Source organism: Vigna umbellata, chromosome 4, assembly GCF_029865625.1.
Source record: "Vigna umbellata cultivar VRB3 chromosome 4, Vumbellata_1.0, whole genome shotgun sequence".
Taxonomy (NCBI): domain Eukaryota; kingdom Viridiplantae; phylum Streptophyta; class Magnoliopsida; order Fabales; family Fabaceae; genus Vigna; species Vigna umbellata.
The window spans coordinates 20,267,038-20,282,385 of record NC_142168.1 but is presented as its reverse complement, the minus strand read 5'-3'; the positions used below and the strand labels follow the sequence as shown (position 1 = coordinate 20,282,385).

General features: G+C 36.0%; 1 protein-coding gene across 1 annotated transcript; it reads left to right on the top strand.

The window, feature by feature from the left end:
• Window positions 1–3,931: 3,931 nt before the first annotated feature.
• Window positions 3,932–14,997, top strand: PKP-BETA1 (plastidic pyruvate kinase beta subunit 1). The gene is made up of 12 exons (XM_088112287.1): window positions 3,932–4,360; window positions 4,447–4,734; window positions 5,907–6,072; window positions 6,784–6,918; window positions 7,063–7,173; window positions 7,264–7,352; window positions 7,477–7,539; window positions 7,669–7,844; window positions 13,229–13,331; window positions 13,421–13,569; window positions 13,923–14,031; window positions 14,609–14,997. Exons 1-12 carry the CDS (start codon window positions 4,124–4,126, stop codon window positions 14,714–14,716), a joined length of 1,734 nt encoding a protein of 577 aa, XP_087968413.1. The 5' UTR covers window positions 3,932–4,123; the 3' UTR covers window positions 14,717–14,997.
• Window positions 14,998–15,348: the final 351 nt, after the last annotated feature.

The window sequence follows — 15,348 nt, the reverse complement described above, 5'->3', positions numbered from 1 at the left end:
AAAAAAGAGAAAAAGTATGACCACATCAGCATGGACTTAACGTCGTTGCTGTCAACTTAACGGACAATACCTTATTCATACACTTTTCATAACATAGGGACCCAATGTCTTCATTTTTAAAACCGGGTACTAAACAAAAATTCACCTCTTAACATGAGGACGAAGTAAGCATTTAAGCCAATAATAAAAGAGAGGGTGATTATGTTTTTACTACTCAAAGTCAAAGAAGGTCATTTATGATATTTAGAAAATTTTGGGATGTAGGAAGAAAAAGCGAGGTGCGTGAAGAAGCCCAAAACTGAAAAAAGTCTAAATTGGCCTTCTCCAAAACTGAGGCAAGATTTTTAATGACTATTACTTCTACACCCTTTTAAATTATAAAATCCCAACTTTACCCGTAAGTAAAAAGTATAAATCCTAACCTTACTTTCTCATTTCCTATCATTCTCCTTATGTCACACCACTTTCACTCATTCGTGGTGTCTGCAACTCCAATCCGTTTCCATTCCATCAGATTTTGCACCTCCCTCCCTAATCTTATTTCCTTCTTTGTTAGATTTGTCATTCTTGAAGACTAATTAGCTAATTGCTCAATAACCAAAAGGGGAAGAAAACTCAAGTTCTTCTTCTTATTATTATTATTTCTAATAAAATGTGGTCGTGGGACATGTCCACAAGAAACAATTCTCAACCATCTTTTTTTTAATCCTAGATGTATTTAGTTATCCTACTACAAAGCTGAAAGGTTCTCTCTCTTCGATGTTCTTCAATGTTCCAATGATCGAAATATTTGTAAAGACACTCCAATGCAAGTCAGGTATATGTGTATAAAAGCAATAAATGTTATATTAAATGAGTAATTCTTACATCATGAACAATCCTATTTGTAGTACCTTTGTGAGCTTTTACCTAGATAAGCCTAAATTATGTAGGTCAAGACTTTTCCTATGTTGTTAGGATTTTTCTAACTTCGTTTGTTTATCTAATCCTTGACTAACCATATTAATCTTATTTTGGGATGCCAACAGGACCAAGATGCATATTATTGTTATGATAGAGATATTCGTGCTGAGGTGGTATTGTCTCAGGTTGACAACATTGTTTCAACCTTACACAACACACTAGCCTCTAAGGCTTGAGATATCTTGGATTTTAAAGCATGTTACTTTGGAAAGAAAATGTCCTTCCTTTAGTTATCTAACCATTATAGACATACATGATTTAAAAGGGTAAATGGAAAGCCATTGTTCAACTTTTTTTGAAACTTGGGCTTTCAACCCAGTTAAAATTCTTAAATGGCTTGCTTTCATCTTCCATACTCGTATAAGTTATTAATCTATCAAAATTTAATATTCTTTGCTATGGTTAAAATATTGAAATGTCTTAGCAACTAAAAAAAATGGATATATTATGACTTTTAAAACTATAGTGCAAGACTAGATCATCAAAATCAGGTTTTTTTTACCATTCTAGAGTAATTTCATTATAAAATTACAATAAGGGTGCAAGTTTTAAAAACTTCTGAGCTTGGGCAAATATGCCAGCTTGGCATGACTTCAAAATGAAAAAGTTGTCATGCTAAAGTGACTTCATGATAATATTGTTAAAACTATACTACAAATGGATTGAAGTCATATCAAGTCATGACAATTTCAATGGAAAAATTCAAGTCGTCACAACTTAAGACAACTTCAGTTATATATATATATAGTGAAATGAACTAAAGTTGTACCATATTATGATGAATTTAGTTATGTAATGACTTCATTTCATTAAGTCGTCACATCCTGACACAACTTCAGTTCATTTCAAATTAAAGTCGTCATAACATGACATGACTTCACTTTATTTCGTTATAAACAAAAGTCGTGTCAACATGACATAACTTTAATATTCTTTGCTATGGTTAAAATATTGAAATGTTTTAGCATCTAAAAAAAATGGATATATTATATGACTTTTAAAACTATAGTGCAAGACTAGACCATCAAAATCAGGTTTTTTACCATTCTAGAGTAATTTCATTATAAAATTATAATAAGGGTGCAAGTTTTAAAAACTTCTGAGCTTGGGCAAATCTGCCAACTTGGCATGACTTGAAAATGAAAAAGTTGTGTCATGCTAAAGTGACTTCATGATAATATTGTTAAAACTATACTACAAATGGATTGAAGTCATATCAAGTCATGACAATTTCAATGGAAAAGTTCAAGTCATCACAACTTAAGATAACTTCAGTTATATAGTGAAATGAACTAAAATTGTACCATATCATGATGAATTTAGATATGTAATGACTTCATTTCATTTCATTAAGACGTCACATCATGACACAACTTCAGTTCATTTCAAATTAAAGTCGTCATAACATGACATGACTTCACTTTATTTCGTTATAAACAAAAGTCGTGTCAACATGACATAACTTCAGTTCATTCGTAGTGAAGTCACTTTAGCATGACACAAGTTCTTCGTTTTGAAGTCATGATAACTTGACACAACTTGTCCAATCTCGAAATTTTTTTAAAGCTTGCACCATTCTTGAAATTGCATATAAAATTACACCAAAATGATAAAAAAACATAAAAGATCTAGCAACACACCATGAGGTCATGCTCAAGGACATTACTAAGTCCTTTCCTACTATTAAATCTGTGATCTCCTCAAGTTCGTCGTTGACTATGATGTCTAGACTACCATGGTCATCACTCTCTCCACCACATCAACAATATTTATCATGACTTTTCTTGCAACAACACATTACATATTGTTTCGGCACACATATATAAAGAAAAATAAAAAAACCAAGATTATAGTTGACAAAAGAATAGTTTATTTATAACATAACATAAGACTTAGGTTAAAAAGGATATAAAAAATGAAATAAGTTAGAAATTTATTTATATTGAATTAAATTAGATGCAAATAAATATTAGCAATGAATTTAGCTAAACTTTTAATAAAAATGGTTGATAAAACCAAAATTAATAAAATACATTAGTAACATATATTATTAGGATTATGATAATCCAAGTTAAATAACCAATTAAAATTGAAAATTGTTGTAATATGTCTCCGAAGAATTTGTATTATTATTGTTTTAATTTATTGAAAGAAGACTTTAACCTTATACATATTTGACTATTGTTTTCCAGATAAGTTGACAGATTTAGACAAATTCAGATGCTCAAGTAAGTTTTGATCCTAAAATCCCTCTTCCAAAAAATACTCTTTGTCGTTGCATTTGTTCAAAGTTGTTCATGACTTTTCTTGCAACAACATATTAAATATATAAAGAAAAATAAAAATGCAAAGATTATTGTTGATAAAGAATAATTTAATTACAACATAAGACTTAGGTTAAAAACATAGATGTAGGATATACAAAAATTAAAAATAAGTTAGAAATTTATTTGTATTGAATTAAATTAGATGAAATTAAATATTAACAATGAATTTAGCTAAAATTTTAATAAAAATGGTTGATAAAACTAGAATTAATAAAATACATTAGTAACATACATTATTGGAATTATGATAGTCTTAGTTAAATAACCAATTCAAATTAAAAATGGTCGTAATGTGTCTTGAAAGAATTTGTATTATTATTGTTTTAATTTATTGAAAGAAGACTTTAATTTTATACATATTTGATCATTGTTTTCTAAATAAGTTGACAAATTCAGACAAATTCACAAGTTAAAAAAGGTTTGATCCTAAAATTCCTCTTCCAAAAATACTCTTTGTTGTTGCATTTGTTCAAAGTTGTTCAGTTTTACTTGTTAATTAACACAAATTATTTACTATTTTACAAGTTGAAATAAATTGAGTAAAAAGTGAGTAGGAAAGTAGGTTATCCCCATGTTTAAAGAAAGATAAACCATTTTCCTTTTAATTAAATTTCCACTTCAAAAACTTTGAACAAGGTACAAACACAGTACAGTCTTCATTGTTTTTCGATACGAACTAGGCCTCCTTAACAAGTTGCCCCTGTCCCGCCTCCTCAGAATATCCGTCAAACATAGCGGCGATTTTTCCAAACTTTCATTTTCCCTTCACCGTCTTCTTATACGCCTCTCATTCCCTCCTTCCTCTCCCAAACAATATTTCGTTTCTTCTAACTATGGCTCAGGTTGCGGTCTCACGTTCCATTCAAGGCTCCCTTTTATGTCCCTCTTCTGGATCTGCACGTGACAGGTCTCAAAACCTGTTAAAGCTTCCATCTTTTGCTTCCACGGTGTTACCTTCCCATGGGAACAATAGCAAACGCTCCCAACTCGCCCCCCGAAGCTTTCAGATCAGTGCAAGGAAATCTGCCCCTTCTGAAGTCATCCCTGTGTCACCCGAAGATGACCCAAAGGTTCCTGCTTTTGTTTTTCTATTTTTTTCATTGGATGGGTTTTCCGGGGGTAATTGTTGTGACCCATTTTGTATCGTGGTGATTAGATTGAGCAGCATTTGCAACATTTACGTGGGGTGCAGCCATTCGGGGAGAATTCGGCTGGGATGTGGTCGAAGCCCACGTTTAGGCGCAAGACAAAGATAGTGTGTACCATTGGACCTTCTACCAATACGAAGGAAATGATTTGGAAGCTGGCTGAGGCTGGGATGAACGTGGCTCGATTGAATATGTCTCATGGAGACCATGCATCTCATCAGAAAGTCATTGACTTGGTTAAGGAATATAATGCTCAAAGCAAGGACAATGTGATTGCAATCATGCTTGACACCAAGGTTGGTTAGTTCTATACTCAAACATCTTGTTTTCACTTTTGTTTTTTGGACAGGGATTTGTTGTTCTTGTATATTTGCTTCGTGACAATTTTGTATTGGACATGGTAATCAGAAGGCGTACCTGCTAAATTAAAAGTTTACTTTTGTCTACTTTGATTCAAGGTTTTGTATTGTGGTAGTGGTTCCGATTTCCTGTGATCCTTGATATTGTGGGAAATTTTGGACAAATGCAGTCACTAACTGTTTTTAATATAGTTTGGTCAATAACTTTGGGATTGTTATACTGCTTTCAAGATGATGCAGATGTGGAGGGAGCTGCAATGATTTAGCCTTTTGTTGTGACACTTTCCATTATGATAATGACTGCTGATAACTATTTTACTTTAGTTTCTGCTCTGGGAATCATAATTAAATAGCTAAGAGATAGGACTTTGACTTATTATGCTACATATATAGCTATAGTTTAATATGGAAGCATGTGCCATTAATCTCTGTCATGTAAATTTTATTTAACGTTGTTATACAGCCAGTTATTCATAATTTGGTGGGTGTAATTATACTCTTTCTTTAACAATGGAGAATGCGATGTATTTGTAGTTAGGTTTTATAGCATAGGTATGAATCCTGGATAGGGGTGTGCATAGTTAATCTCTGATAAAAAAATTAACTCTGATTAAAATATTGATAAAAATATGAGTGATATACTGCTATTCTTCTATTTTGTGCTCCGAGTAATAGCATAGAGTGCACATTGCCTCTGAAAGTTAACCTCTTTACCTATACCATAGCCCTTAAAGCTAATCAGTACAAAGTATTCTACCGTTAAAGGATCAAGAGCAATCCTTAGCTCGTGTTTAGAATTTTAGCACTTGGCAATGCAATTATGACTAGCTAGCAATTAGGTTAAGTTGACTACTGCTTATTAGACTGTCAGCTTTTTCTCTTGATTGATTTATTGTATTAAAGCTATAAATAAGAGCTCAAGCTTGATTTCATAAAATTTGAGAGTAGTTGATTTTCCCTTTCAAAATCTCTCTCTAAGTTTTTGATATATGCTGTTTCACACAAAGTCAATTATGCATCATATGCGAACAATTCCTCCCAAGCATCCTACTCTTCAAATCAAGAGTATTTGATTGTGTTACTTAATATTTATCATTCTTCATTTTCAGGGTCCTGAAGTTAGGAGTGGGGATTTGCCACAACCTATTATATTGGATCCTGGGCAGGAATTCACTTTTACTATTCAGAGAGGTGTTGGAACTGCAGATTGTGTTAGTGTGAACTACGATGATTTTGTCAATGACGTGGAAGTGGGGGATATGCTTCTTGTTGATGGTATGATGTTTATCTACCGATCAATTAGAGTGTCCAAATTCCTCAAACTTTTTGTTTTACTCATGGATTGATAAATTAGCACTCCAACATTATGGTGATATATGCATATAATTTTAAATTTCATTAAAAAGTTTTCTTTGCGATAGGGGATTAATCTCGGTCGTTACAGAGTTAATGCCTTCTCAGAGATTTGCCACTTGAGGCCACCTGGTGGTGAAATTATGCTATAATTTGTTTTTGAGATACATTGATAATCTTTTTTATCCAAGAAACTTGTTCTGGTTAAGGCCTTAATCATGAAAGCATTTGCTTGTACTCAAGTATTGCATATTTTCATCAGGTTTGCAAACAAACAAGTGATAACACTGTTTATGCTGCCTTCCATCTTTCTTGATGATTTGCGCAGGATAATGGGATGCTGTTTAGCTCCGTTACATAAATTTGAATTGACTTATTAAATGAATTAAACTGTTGAAAGATGCAAGGCTGATGTTATTCCAAAGAAGAATATTATAGGCTAGATAGAATGTATAACATATAAGCAACTTACTTGACACTCACAAGGGTAAAGTTCCCACTATTTGGGATCCGAAAAAGGTTTGGACCCATTATTTAACACTCTTATAGTAGTATACACTTGTCCTTTGCACTTAAAATTGTTGAACTTTTGGTTTAAATATAATGTTCCTTACTTTTTAATGTGTTATGTAGGTGGTATGATGTCTATGGTGGTTAAGTCTAAGACAGAGGATTCTGTGAAATGTGAAGTTGTTGATGGAGGAGAGCTCAAGTCTAGGCGACATTTGAATGTTAGAGGAAAAAGTGCTACACTGCCTTCAATCACTGGTCAGAATTCAGATTATTAATTTCAATCTTGACAATATTCTAGTGTATATCTCTGTGTGCTTCAGTTGGGTGGGAGGGTAGTTACTGGGGATTGATGTTATGGTGGTTTCCTATGGACTTAATATTCACATTCATTTGTTGCAGAGAAGGATTGGGATGATATCAAGTTTGGAGTTGATAACAAAGTTGACTTCTACGCTGTTTCCTTTGTTAAGGATGCTGAAGTGGTTCATGAACTGAAGAATTATTTGAAGAGTATATATCTAAAATAATTTAAAATATATCTGATTAGTTTGCTGTGTATTTAGATTATATATATGATGAATTTCTCATTCAATGCTGCAGGAAGTGGTGTTGATATACATGTCATTGTAAAAATTGAAAGTGCAGACTCTATACCAAATTTGCACTCGATTATCACAGCATCTGATGGGGTGCTAACCTATTCATGACATTATTTTTATTAGGCTTGCGTTTTTTATATTTCATTTATTTTGCTTAGTGGTTCTAACTAATATAATTTCTGTACTGATTGTTGATGCCTTCTTGCTTTTTTAGGCCATGGTTGCCAGAGGAGATCTTGGTGCTGAGCTCCCTATCGAAGAGGTTCCACTTTTGCAGGTAAACTGCTTTTACCTAATAACCAAGGATCTATAGTAATGCTAGTTTTTTATCAGTATCATGTATTCTGCTGGACAAATGTCAACTGAGTTGAGTTCATATTAACAATTGTAATGCCTGTTAATGTAGGAAGAGATAATCAACTTGTGTCGAAGCATGGGAAAGGCTGTTATTGTGGCAACAAATATGCTAGAAAGCATGATTGTTCACCCAACTCCAACAAGAGCAGAGGTGTCAGATATAGCAATTGCTGTTAGAGAAGGCTCAGATGGAATAATGTTGTCTGGAGAAACAGCTCATGGAAAGTAAGTAAATAGTTTTCCTGCCCCCCCAAGTGTCCAACTGGTCTAGGAAGTTAGGGACTGGTAACATGTGGAACCATTTATCCTTTCGGTTCAAACCACTTTTTTTTTGTATATCGCCTCTGTTAGTCCCCCAAAGACACCATAATACAAGTATTTTTACATACACACGTATAGGAAGCATATCAGGTCAGATATGAAGAGGAGTCAATATCAACCATATGTCTCCTCTCACTGCTCCTGCTCCCACTAGATTCTAGAAGTATTAAAAGACTTAAGATTGAAAAGAAATAATTCTTGAGGGCTTGATTGATCCCTCTCACAATCTTCTATTTATAAGAATAAATTGATACACAAATACATGATAAATAGGGTAACCCTAGACACAATATAATCATGATAAATAGGGTAATCCTAGACACAATATAATCATGATAAATAGGGTAACCCTTGACACACTATAATGATGATAAAATAGGATAAATATCCTAACACTCCCCCTCAAGCTGGAGCATACAAATTGTATGTACCAAGCTTGGAACAAATAAACTCAATCCGAGGACCCCTTAATGACTTAGTCAATACATCTGCGAGTTGATCGTTTGACCCAATAAACTCAGTACATATTTCTTTGGTCAACAACTTTTCACGAACAAAATGACAATCAATTTCTATATGTTTAGTCCTCTCGTGAAACACTGGATTTGATGCAATGTGGAGAGCAGCTTGATTGTCGCAATACATCTTCATAGTATGGATGTCACAAAATTTAAGCTCTTGAAGGAATTGTTTCACCCATATAAGTTCACATGTTAATGATGCCATTGCCCTATACTCGGCTTCCGCGGTTGATCGAGCTACTACATTCTGTTTCTTACTTTTCCATGAAATAATGTTTCCTCCCAGAAAAACACAATATCCTGTTGTAGACCGTCTATCAATAGGTGAACCTGCCCAATCTGCATCACAATACCCAGAGACATGAATGCTTCCTTTATCTTCATATAACAATCCTTGCCCGGGAGCCTTCTTTACATACCTTAGAATGCGAATGAGAGCATTCCAATGGTCAACACATGGAGCCTGCATGAACTGACTAACCACTCCAACTGCAAAGGATAGATCTGGCCTTGTAATAGTGAGATAAATCAGTTTGCCAACCAGCCTCCTATACCTCTCTGGATCGGAGAATAATTCACCTTCTTCTGTCCTTAATTTCTGGTTTGGGTCCATGGGACTGTCTACCGGTCTACAATCAATCATGCCTGTTTCTTGTAATATATCAAGAGCATACTTCCTTTGGGAGATTACAACTCCATCTTTTGATTGCGCTACTTCAATGCCTAAAAAGTATTTGAGACTTCCAAGATCCTTGGTTTGAAAATGTCTACACAAGTACTCTTTTAGTTGAGATATTCCAACAGCATCATTTCCTGTAATGACAATATCATCAACATATACTATTAAGTAAACACATTTCCCGAGAGAAGAATGACAATAAAAAAACTGAATGGTCTGCTTCACTGCGTTTTAGCCCAAATTTTTGAACAATGGAGCTAAACTTTCCAAACCAAGCACGTGGGGATTGCTTAAGGCCATATAGAGATCGATGCAATTTGCATACCATACCAGACTCCCCCTGAGCAACAAACCCAGGAGGTTGCTCCATATAAACTTCTTCCTCAAGATCACCATGTAGGAAGGCATTCTTGATATCCAATTGATGAAGTGGCCAGTGACGAATGGCTGCCATGGCAAAGAAGAGACGAATAGTAGTCATCTTGGCTACAGGAGAGAAAGTGTCACAATAATCAAGACCATAAACCTGAGTGTAACCTTTGGCAACAAGCCGAGCTTTGAGCCGATCAATTTCACCATCAGGGCCAACTTTAACTGCATACACCCATCGACAACCAACCGCCTTTTTTTCTGGGGGAAGGGGCACCAGCTCCCAAGTATTACTGTGGTCAAGAGCCTGCATTTCTGCAATCATAGCTTGTCGCCATCCAGGATGATCAAGTGCTTCTTTCACATTCTTGGGTATAACAACAGAGGACACTGAGGATAAAAGAGAAAAATAGGAGGGCGACAATCGATGATAGCTTAGAAAATTATAAATGGGATGAGGGTTCCGAGTGGAACGAGTACCTTTTCTGAGGGCAATAGGCCATGCTGAATCATTTGCACCAGGAGGCGTGGGAGGAGGTGACGAGGGAGAAGAATCTGAAGTAGGAGATTCACCATTGTCTTGGGGAGGTGGACTATCCATTGAGGCCCTGTGTGGGATGATCTCAGTATGTGGAGAAACAGGTGTAGAAGGATTGTGATCAAGACTTGGAATGACAGAGACAGTGGAGCTATTTGACTCAGCCATTGGAATAGGAAGGACTTGCTGGAGGATAGAAACATCCTGAACAGATGGAGAGAAGTAAGGAGTCTGTTCAAAGAATGTGACATTGGCAGACATGTAATACTTCTTAGTTTCAGGAGAGTAACACCGATATCCTTTTTGAAGTCGAGAATAGCCTAAGAAGACACATTTGAGAGCGCGAGCGGAGAGTTTGTCTAGACCTGGAGACATGTCATGAACAAAACATACACAGCCAAACACTCGGGGAGATGTATGAAAGAGAGGATCATTAGGAAACAAAATGGAGAAAGGGACTTTATTATCAAGAGAGGAGGAGGGCATCCTATTAATAAGATAACATGAAGTTAAGATGGCATCCCCCCAGTGATGGACAGGAATATGGGCACCAAGCAAAAGGGTACGAGCAGTTTCAACCAAGTGTCTATTTTTTCGTTCTGCTATACCATTTTGTTGTGGTGTATGAGGACAAGTAGACTGATGTAAGATACCATGGGAACTCAAGATGGCAGAAAAGGAGGATGAGAAATACTCTTTTGCATTATCAGTTCTTAATATTTTGATTACTTGACCAAATTGATTCTTGATTTCATTCAAAAAGGATGTAAAGATAACTAACAATTCAGAACGATTTTTCATAAGATAAACCCAAGTACATCTTGAATATTCATCAATAAAGGTAACAAAATATCTAAAACCAAAGGAGGAGATACGACTAGGTCCCCATATATCAGAATGGATGATGGAAAAACTAGAATTACATATTGATTGAGACCTTTTAGGAAAGGAAGATCTAACATGTTTTCCTAATTGACATGACTCACATTCTAAAGTTTGGAGACCACTAAGTTCAGGACACATCTTTTTTAATTTGGACAAATGAGGATGGCCAAGTCGATCATGTAGCACTTTAGGATTAGGAGCAGCAACACAAGACACCCTTGGACGAGATCCAAAATGGTATAATCCGCCAGCTTCATATCCTTCTCCAATCTGTCTCCCCGAACCACGCTCCTGTATAACAAAAGATTTATGATCAAAGGTTATTGAACAATTTAACATTTTAGTCAACTGGCTTAAGGAAATTAAATTAAAAGGACAATTAGGGACAAAAAGGACTGAGTTGAGATTGAGGGAGGGAGACAAAGAAACATGACCGACTCCTTTGGAAGAAGTTTTAGATCCATTTGCAAGGGTTATGAAATGAGGTTTTTCTCGAAAGGAAATAGATGAGAACAAAGAGGTATTACCAGAAATGTGATCAGAAGCACCTGAGTCAATTACCCATGAATTTTGACATTCCATAGATTGAGAAACGCAGGCTGTTAATGTATTGGGAGATTGAGATGGTTGTGCCAAGCTGTTAGACTTTAACCTTAAATACTCTTGATATTCATCCTCAGAAAACATAGAAGTGGAGGTTTCAGTTTTCGAAGTGGAAGTTTCAGTCTTCGAAATATTGGCGGTTTTGGAAGGGAAACCATGTAAGGAGTAGCAATTCTCTTGAGTATGACCCATCCTTTTACAATATGTGCATTGAGTACGTCCCCGACCTCCTCGTCCTCCTCCTCTAGTGCCACGTCCTCCTCTTCCTCGTGTGGCAACCATGACAGATGGTTCCACTAGTTCATGCGCTTCTTGAGTTTGAGATACCGGGACACGCAGAAGGCGAGTGGTCAATGTTTCCATAGAGGGAACCTCATGACTAGTTAGAAGTTGATCTCTGAGATGATCAAAATCGGGATGTAGGGCACGAAGGATCAACACCATGTAAAATTTGTCTAGTTTCTTTTTGATATCCTCTAATGGATCTACTTCCAAAAACATCCTAAGTTCTTCGACAGCAGATTGGGCTTCAGCCATGAAGGACACCATATCATGGTCTGCCATTTTAAGAGATGCAAGCTTGTTCGTAGTGTCATAGAGACGTTGAATATCGTTGGCATAAATGCTTTGGGCTTTCTTCCAAAAGGAGTGACAAGTTTTGAAAGCCCTCAAAGATACAAGAAGTTTGGGTTCCACTGATTGCCATAACAGGGTACACAACTGGAAATCTGCTTGTTTCCACTGATCAGCTTTTTCAGTAGGCACATGGCTTCCATCTCGCTCAAGGTGGTCATAATGCCCTTGGCCAAGGAACCACATTTCAACAGCAGCAGACCATGATAGATAATTTTTTCCATTTAGCTTCTCGGAGGTAATTGATGGACTTCCAGAGAAGGAAAGAGTACTGCCAGACGCCATCTCTGAAGAAGACAAATAGTACTAGCGAGGAACAAAAAAACCCTAAGGGTTTAGACGAAGGAAACTGTGACAGTGATGGACGACGGTGGCCGGCAACGGCGGGCAGTGAACGACGGCCGGCGACGGACGACGGTGGCCGGCGGCGACGGTGGCCGGCGGCGGCGACGGTGACCGACGGTTGACGGTGGCCGGACGGTGGCCGGCGGCGGCGACGGTGACCGGCGGTTGACGGTGGCCGGCGGCGGGCAGCGGCGGGCAGCGGCGGGCGACGAAGAACTATGGCGCCGGACAGATATATATTACGAGACAGAAACCAGAGCGGGATCGACCCGCTCTGATACCAACTTAAGATTGAAAAGAAATAATTCTTGAGGGCTTGATTGATCCCTCTCACAATCTTCTATTTATAAGAATAAATTGATACACAAATACATGATAAATAGGGTAACCCTAGACACAATATAATCATGATAAATAGGGTAATCCTAGACACAATATAATCATGATAAATAGGGTAACCCTTGACACACTATAATGATGATAAAATAGGATAAATATCCTAACAAAAAGAAAGCAGGGTTGGTCATAAGTGAATAAAATGCTGTGTTTGGTTTGTAGTAGCATGTATATGACTTTGTGACAAATATGAGCTTTTTTGTGGTAATGTTACAAAGGTTTATAACAAACAGGGGCATGGTTGATGCTGTGAAAGTAATGCAATTATTTTGATTTTATTATTGAGCCAAAAAGAATGATTTAATGTATGATACTGCAGGTTCCCACTTAAAGCCGTGAAAGTAATGCATACAGTAGCATTGCGGACAGAAGCCACTATACCGGGTGGTCAAATGCCACCTAACATTGGTCCAGTGTTCAAGGTTTAAGCAATCTATGTTGTTACCATGTTGAATTTCTATTTAATCCATTGCACTTCATTTGATTGTCTTTTATTTTTGGTTCAATGTAGAACCACATGAGTGAGATGTTTGCTTACCATGCAACAATGATGTCTAACACCCTTGGAACCTCAACTGTTGTCTTCACTAGAACGGGTTTCATGGCTATCTTATTGAGCCACTATCGTCCTTCTGGCACCATATTTGCTTTTACAGATGAGTGAGTTTTTTTTGTCCCCTTTCTCTTACTGATTAAAAGACCTTTTTCTTAAAGAAAATTAAACCTACATGGTTGAATGTCTGCAACATACAGAATTTCTTCATTGGTCACCTCATGAAATGTTCTGGTTTTCAGAGTCCTAAGATTTTCAGAAAATAAATTTGATGAATCACTAGTATTCCACTTTTTGAGAAGCTATTAAAAGTAACAGTTACACGAGTTTGTTTCTTATGTTTCACTGGCGTACTTATCTCCAAAAATGAGAGTACTTTTGCTTTTTGTTTTTTTTTATCTATTTTTATGCTATGACTGATGACTAATTTATTATCAACCTAATCTTGTTGTTCATGCAGGAAGAGGGTGCAGCAGAGGCTTGCTTTGTATCAAGGAGTCTGTCCCATATACATGGAATTCTGTGACGATTCTGAAGCAACCTTCAAAAGAGCCTTGGACCTTCTGCTGGTAAATATTTGGAGGACGTGCACAATAATTTAGTTGTCTTGGATTCATATTACTTGTACCAAGTAACATGGTTAATGTTTGTTTGAACTGATTTGAAAATCCCCATATGATTTAGGGTAGTAGCTTTTACATTCAAGATTTATGCTTTTAGACTATTCATGCATGGAGTACTTAATCACTACTGTTTGAATCTCATGTCCCTTGATGTATGCCAATGCTTCACATGGAACAAGCCATTGGAAATGTCTGCTATTTGTTGTTTTAACTAATCTTGATTATGACAAACATGTTTTTGTGCTGTGCCACTAAATGGACAATTGGCTTTCCAATTCCTATGCACTTTCCTATCAAAGTAAAAAGGACCCTTATGAATGTTGTGTCTAACTTTGATGTATGATTCAGTAGCTTACACGTGGCTGTAATATGATATTCATTAACTTATAGAACATACTTTGGAGATGATTACGGAATCTGTTTTAGGAGATGCTATCTACTGAACAGATTCTTCTGTTACTTGATCATGTTACATGTTTTTGCTTTTTGTTAATGATCACATTTGCATGGTTTGGATGTGCAGAAGCAAGGAATGGTGAAGGAAGGAGAAGAAGTAGCACTTGTACAAAGTGGTAGGCAACCCATATGGAGGTTCCAATCCACGCACAATATCCAGGTTAGGAAAGTGTAAGCCAGAGGAATGGAAAGTGACCACAAATAATGTTTCAAGACACGGCAATGTTTAGCATCATCTTTAGAGCATCATAGTTTGTTTGGCTTCTTTAGGTTTCATATTATTCTCATTAAAATATTATTGCTATCATTTTTTTTCCTCTGTAATTTGGTTGTGTCTAAATTTTATTGAAATTTTGGTTAAGAATTTGAAATCAGAAACATGCTTCTAGCATCAAGGACTGACTTGTTTGTCACGCCATGTTTGGATGAATGACAGTGATTTCAGAAGTTAAATTCTGGAACAGTAGTAACATTTGAATTTTTAAATTTGAACGATTATGAAAATTAATTTTCGCAAAATCAGATAGTTTTGCTTGAGAGGTGATTTTATTTACGACTTAGTTTAATTTCTTAGTGTTCAAGAAAGAAACAAGTTGTCTTCCAAAGTAGAATTGAAGCAGTATCATCATATTAGAACTGTTTTTGTGGAATTCTATTCACTTATCTCTGACTTTTTTTTAAAAAAATTTATTTATAAAAACGAATAGCACTATAGAAATTTGATATCCCAATAAATATACAAACCTTTATTTGGGTAACTTAAATATATTTCTGAAACGAATCTTCCTATTGAAGGTAGGACTCATT

What these genes read in the sequence shown, in the direction of transcription:
- PKP-BETA1 (XM_088112287.1), top strand. Translation starts at nt 4,124, where the DNA reads ATGGCTCAGGTTGCGGTCTCACGTTCCATTCAAGGCTCCCTTTTATGT. An exon ending in GGATATGCTTCTTGTTGATG is followed by an intron (nt 6,073 to 6,783) that starts GTATGATGTTTA and finishes TGTGTTATGTAG; the next exon opens with GTGGTATGATGTCTATGGTG. An exon ending in ACTGAAGAATTATTTGAAGA is followed by an intron (nt 7,174 to 7,263) that starts GTATATATCTAA and finishes TCAATGCTGCAG; the next exon opens with GAAGTGGTGTTGATATACAT.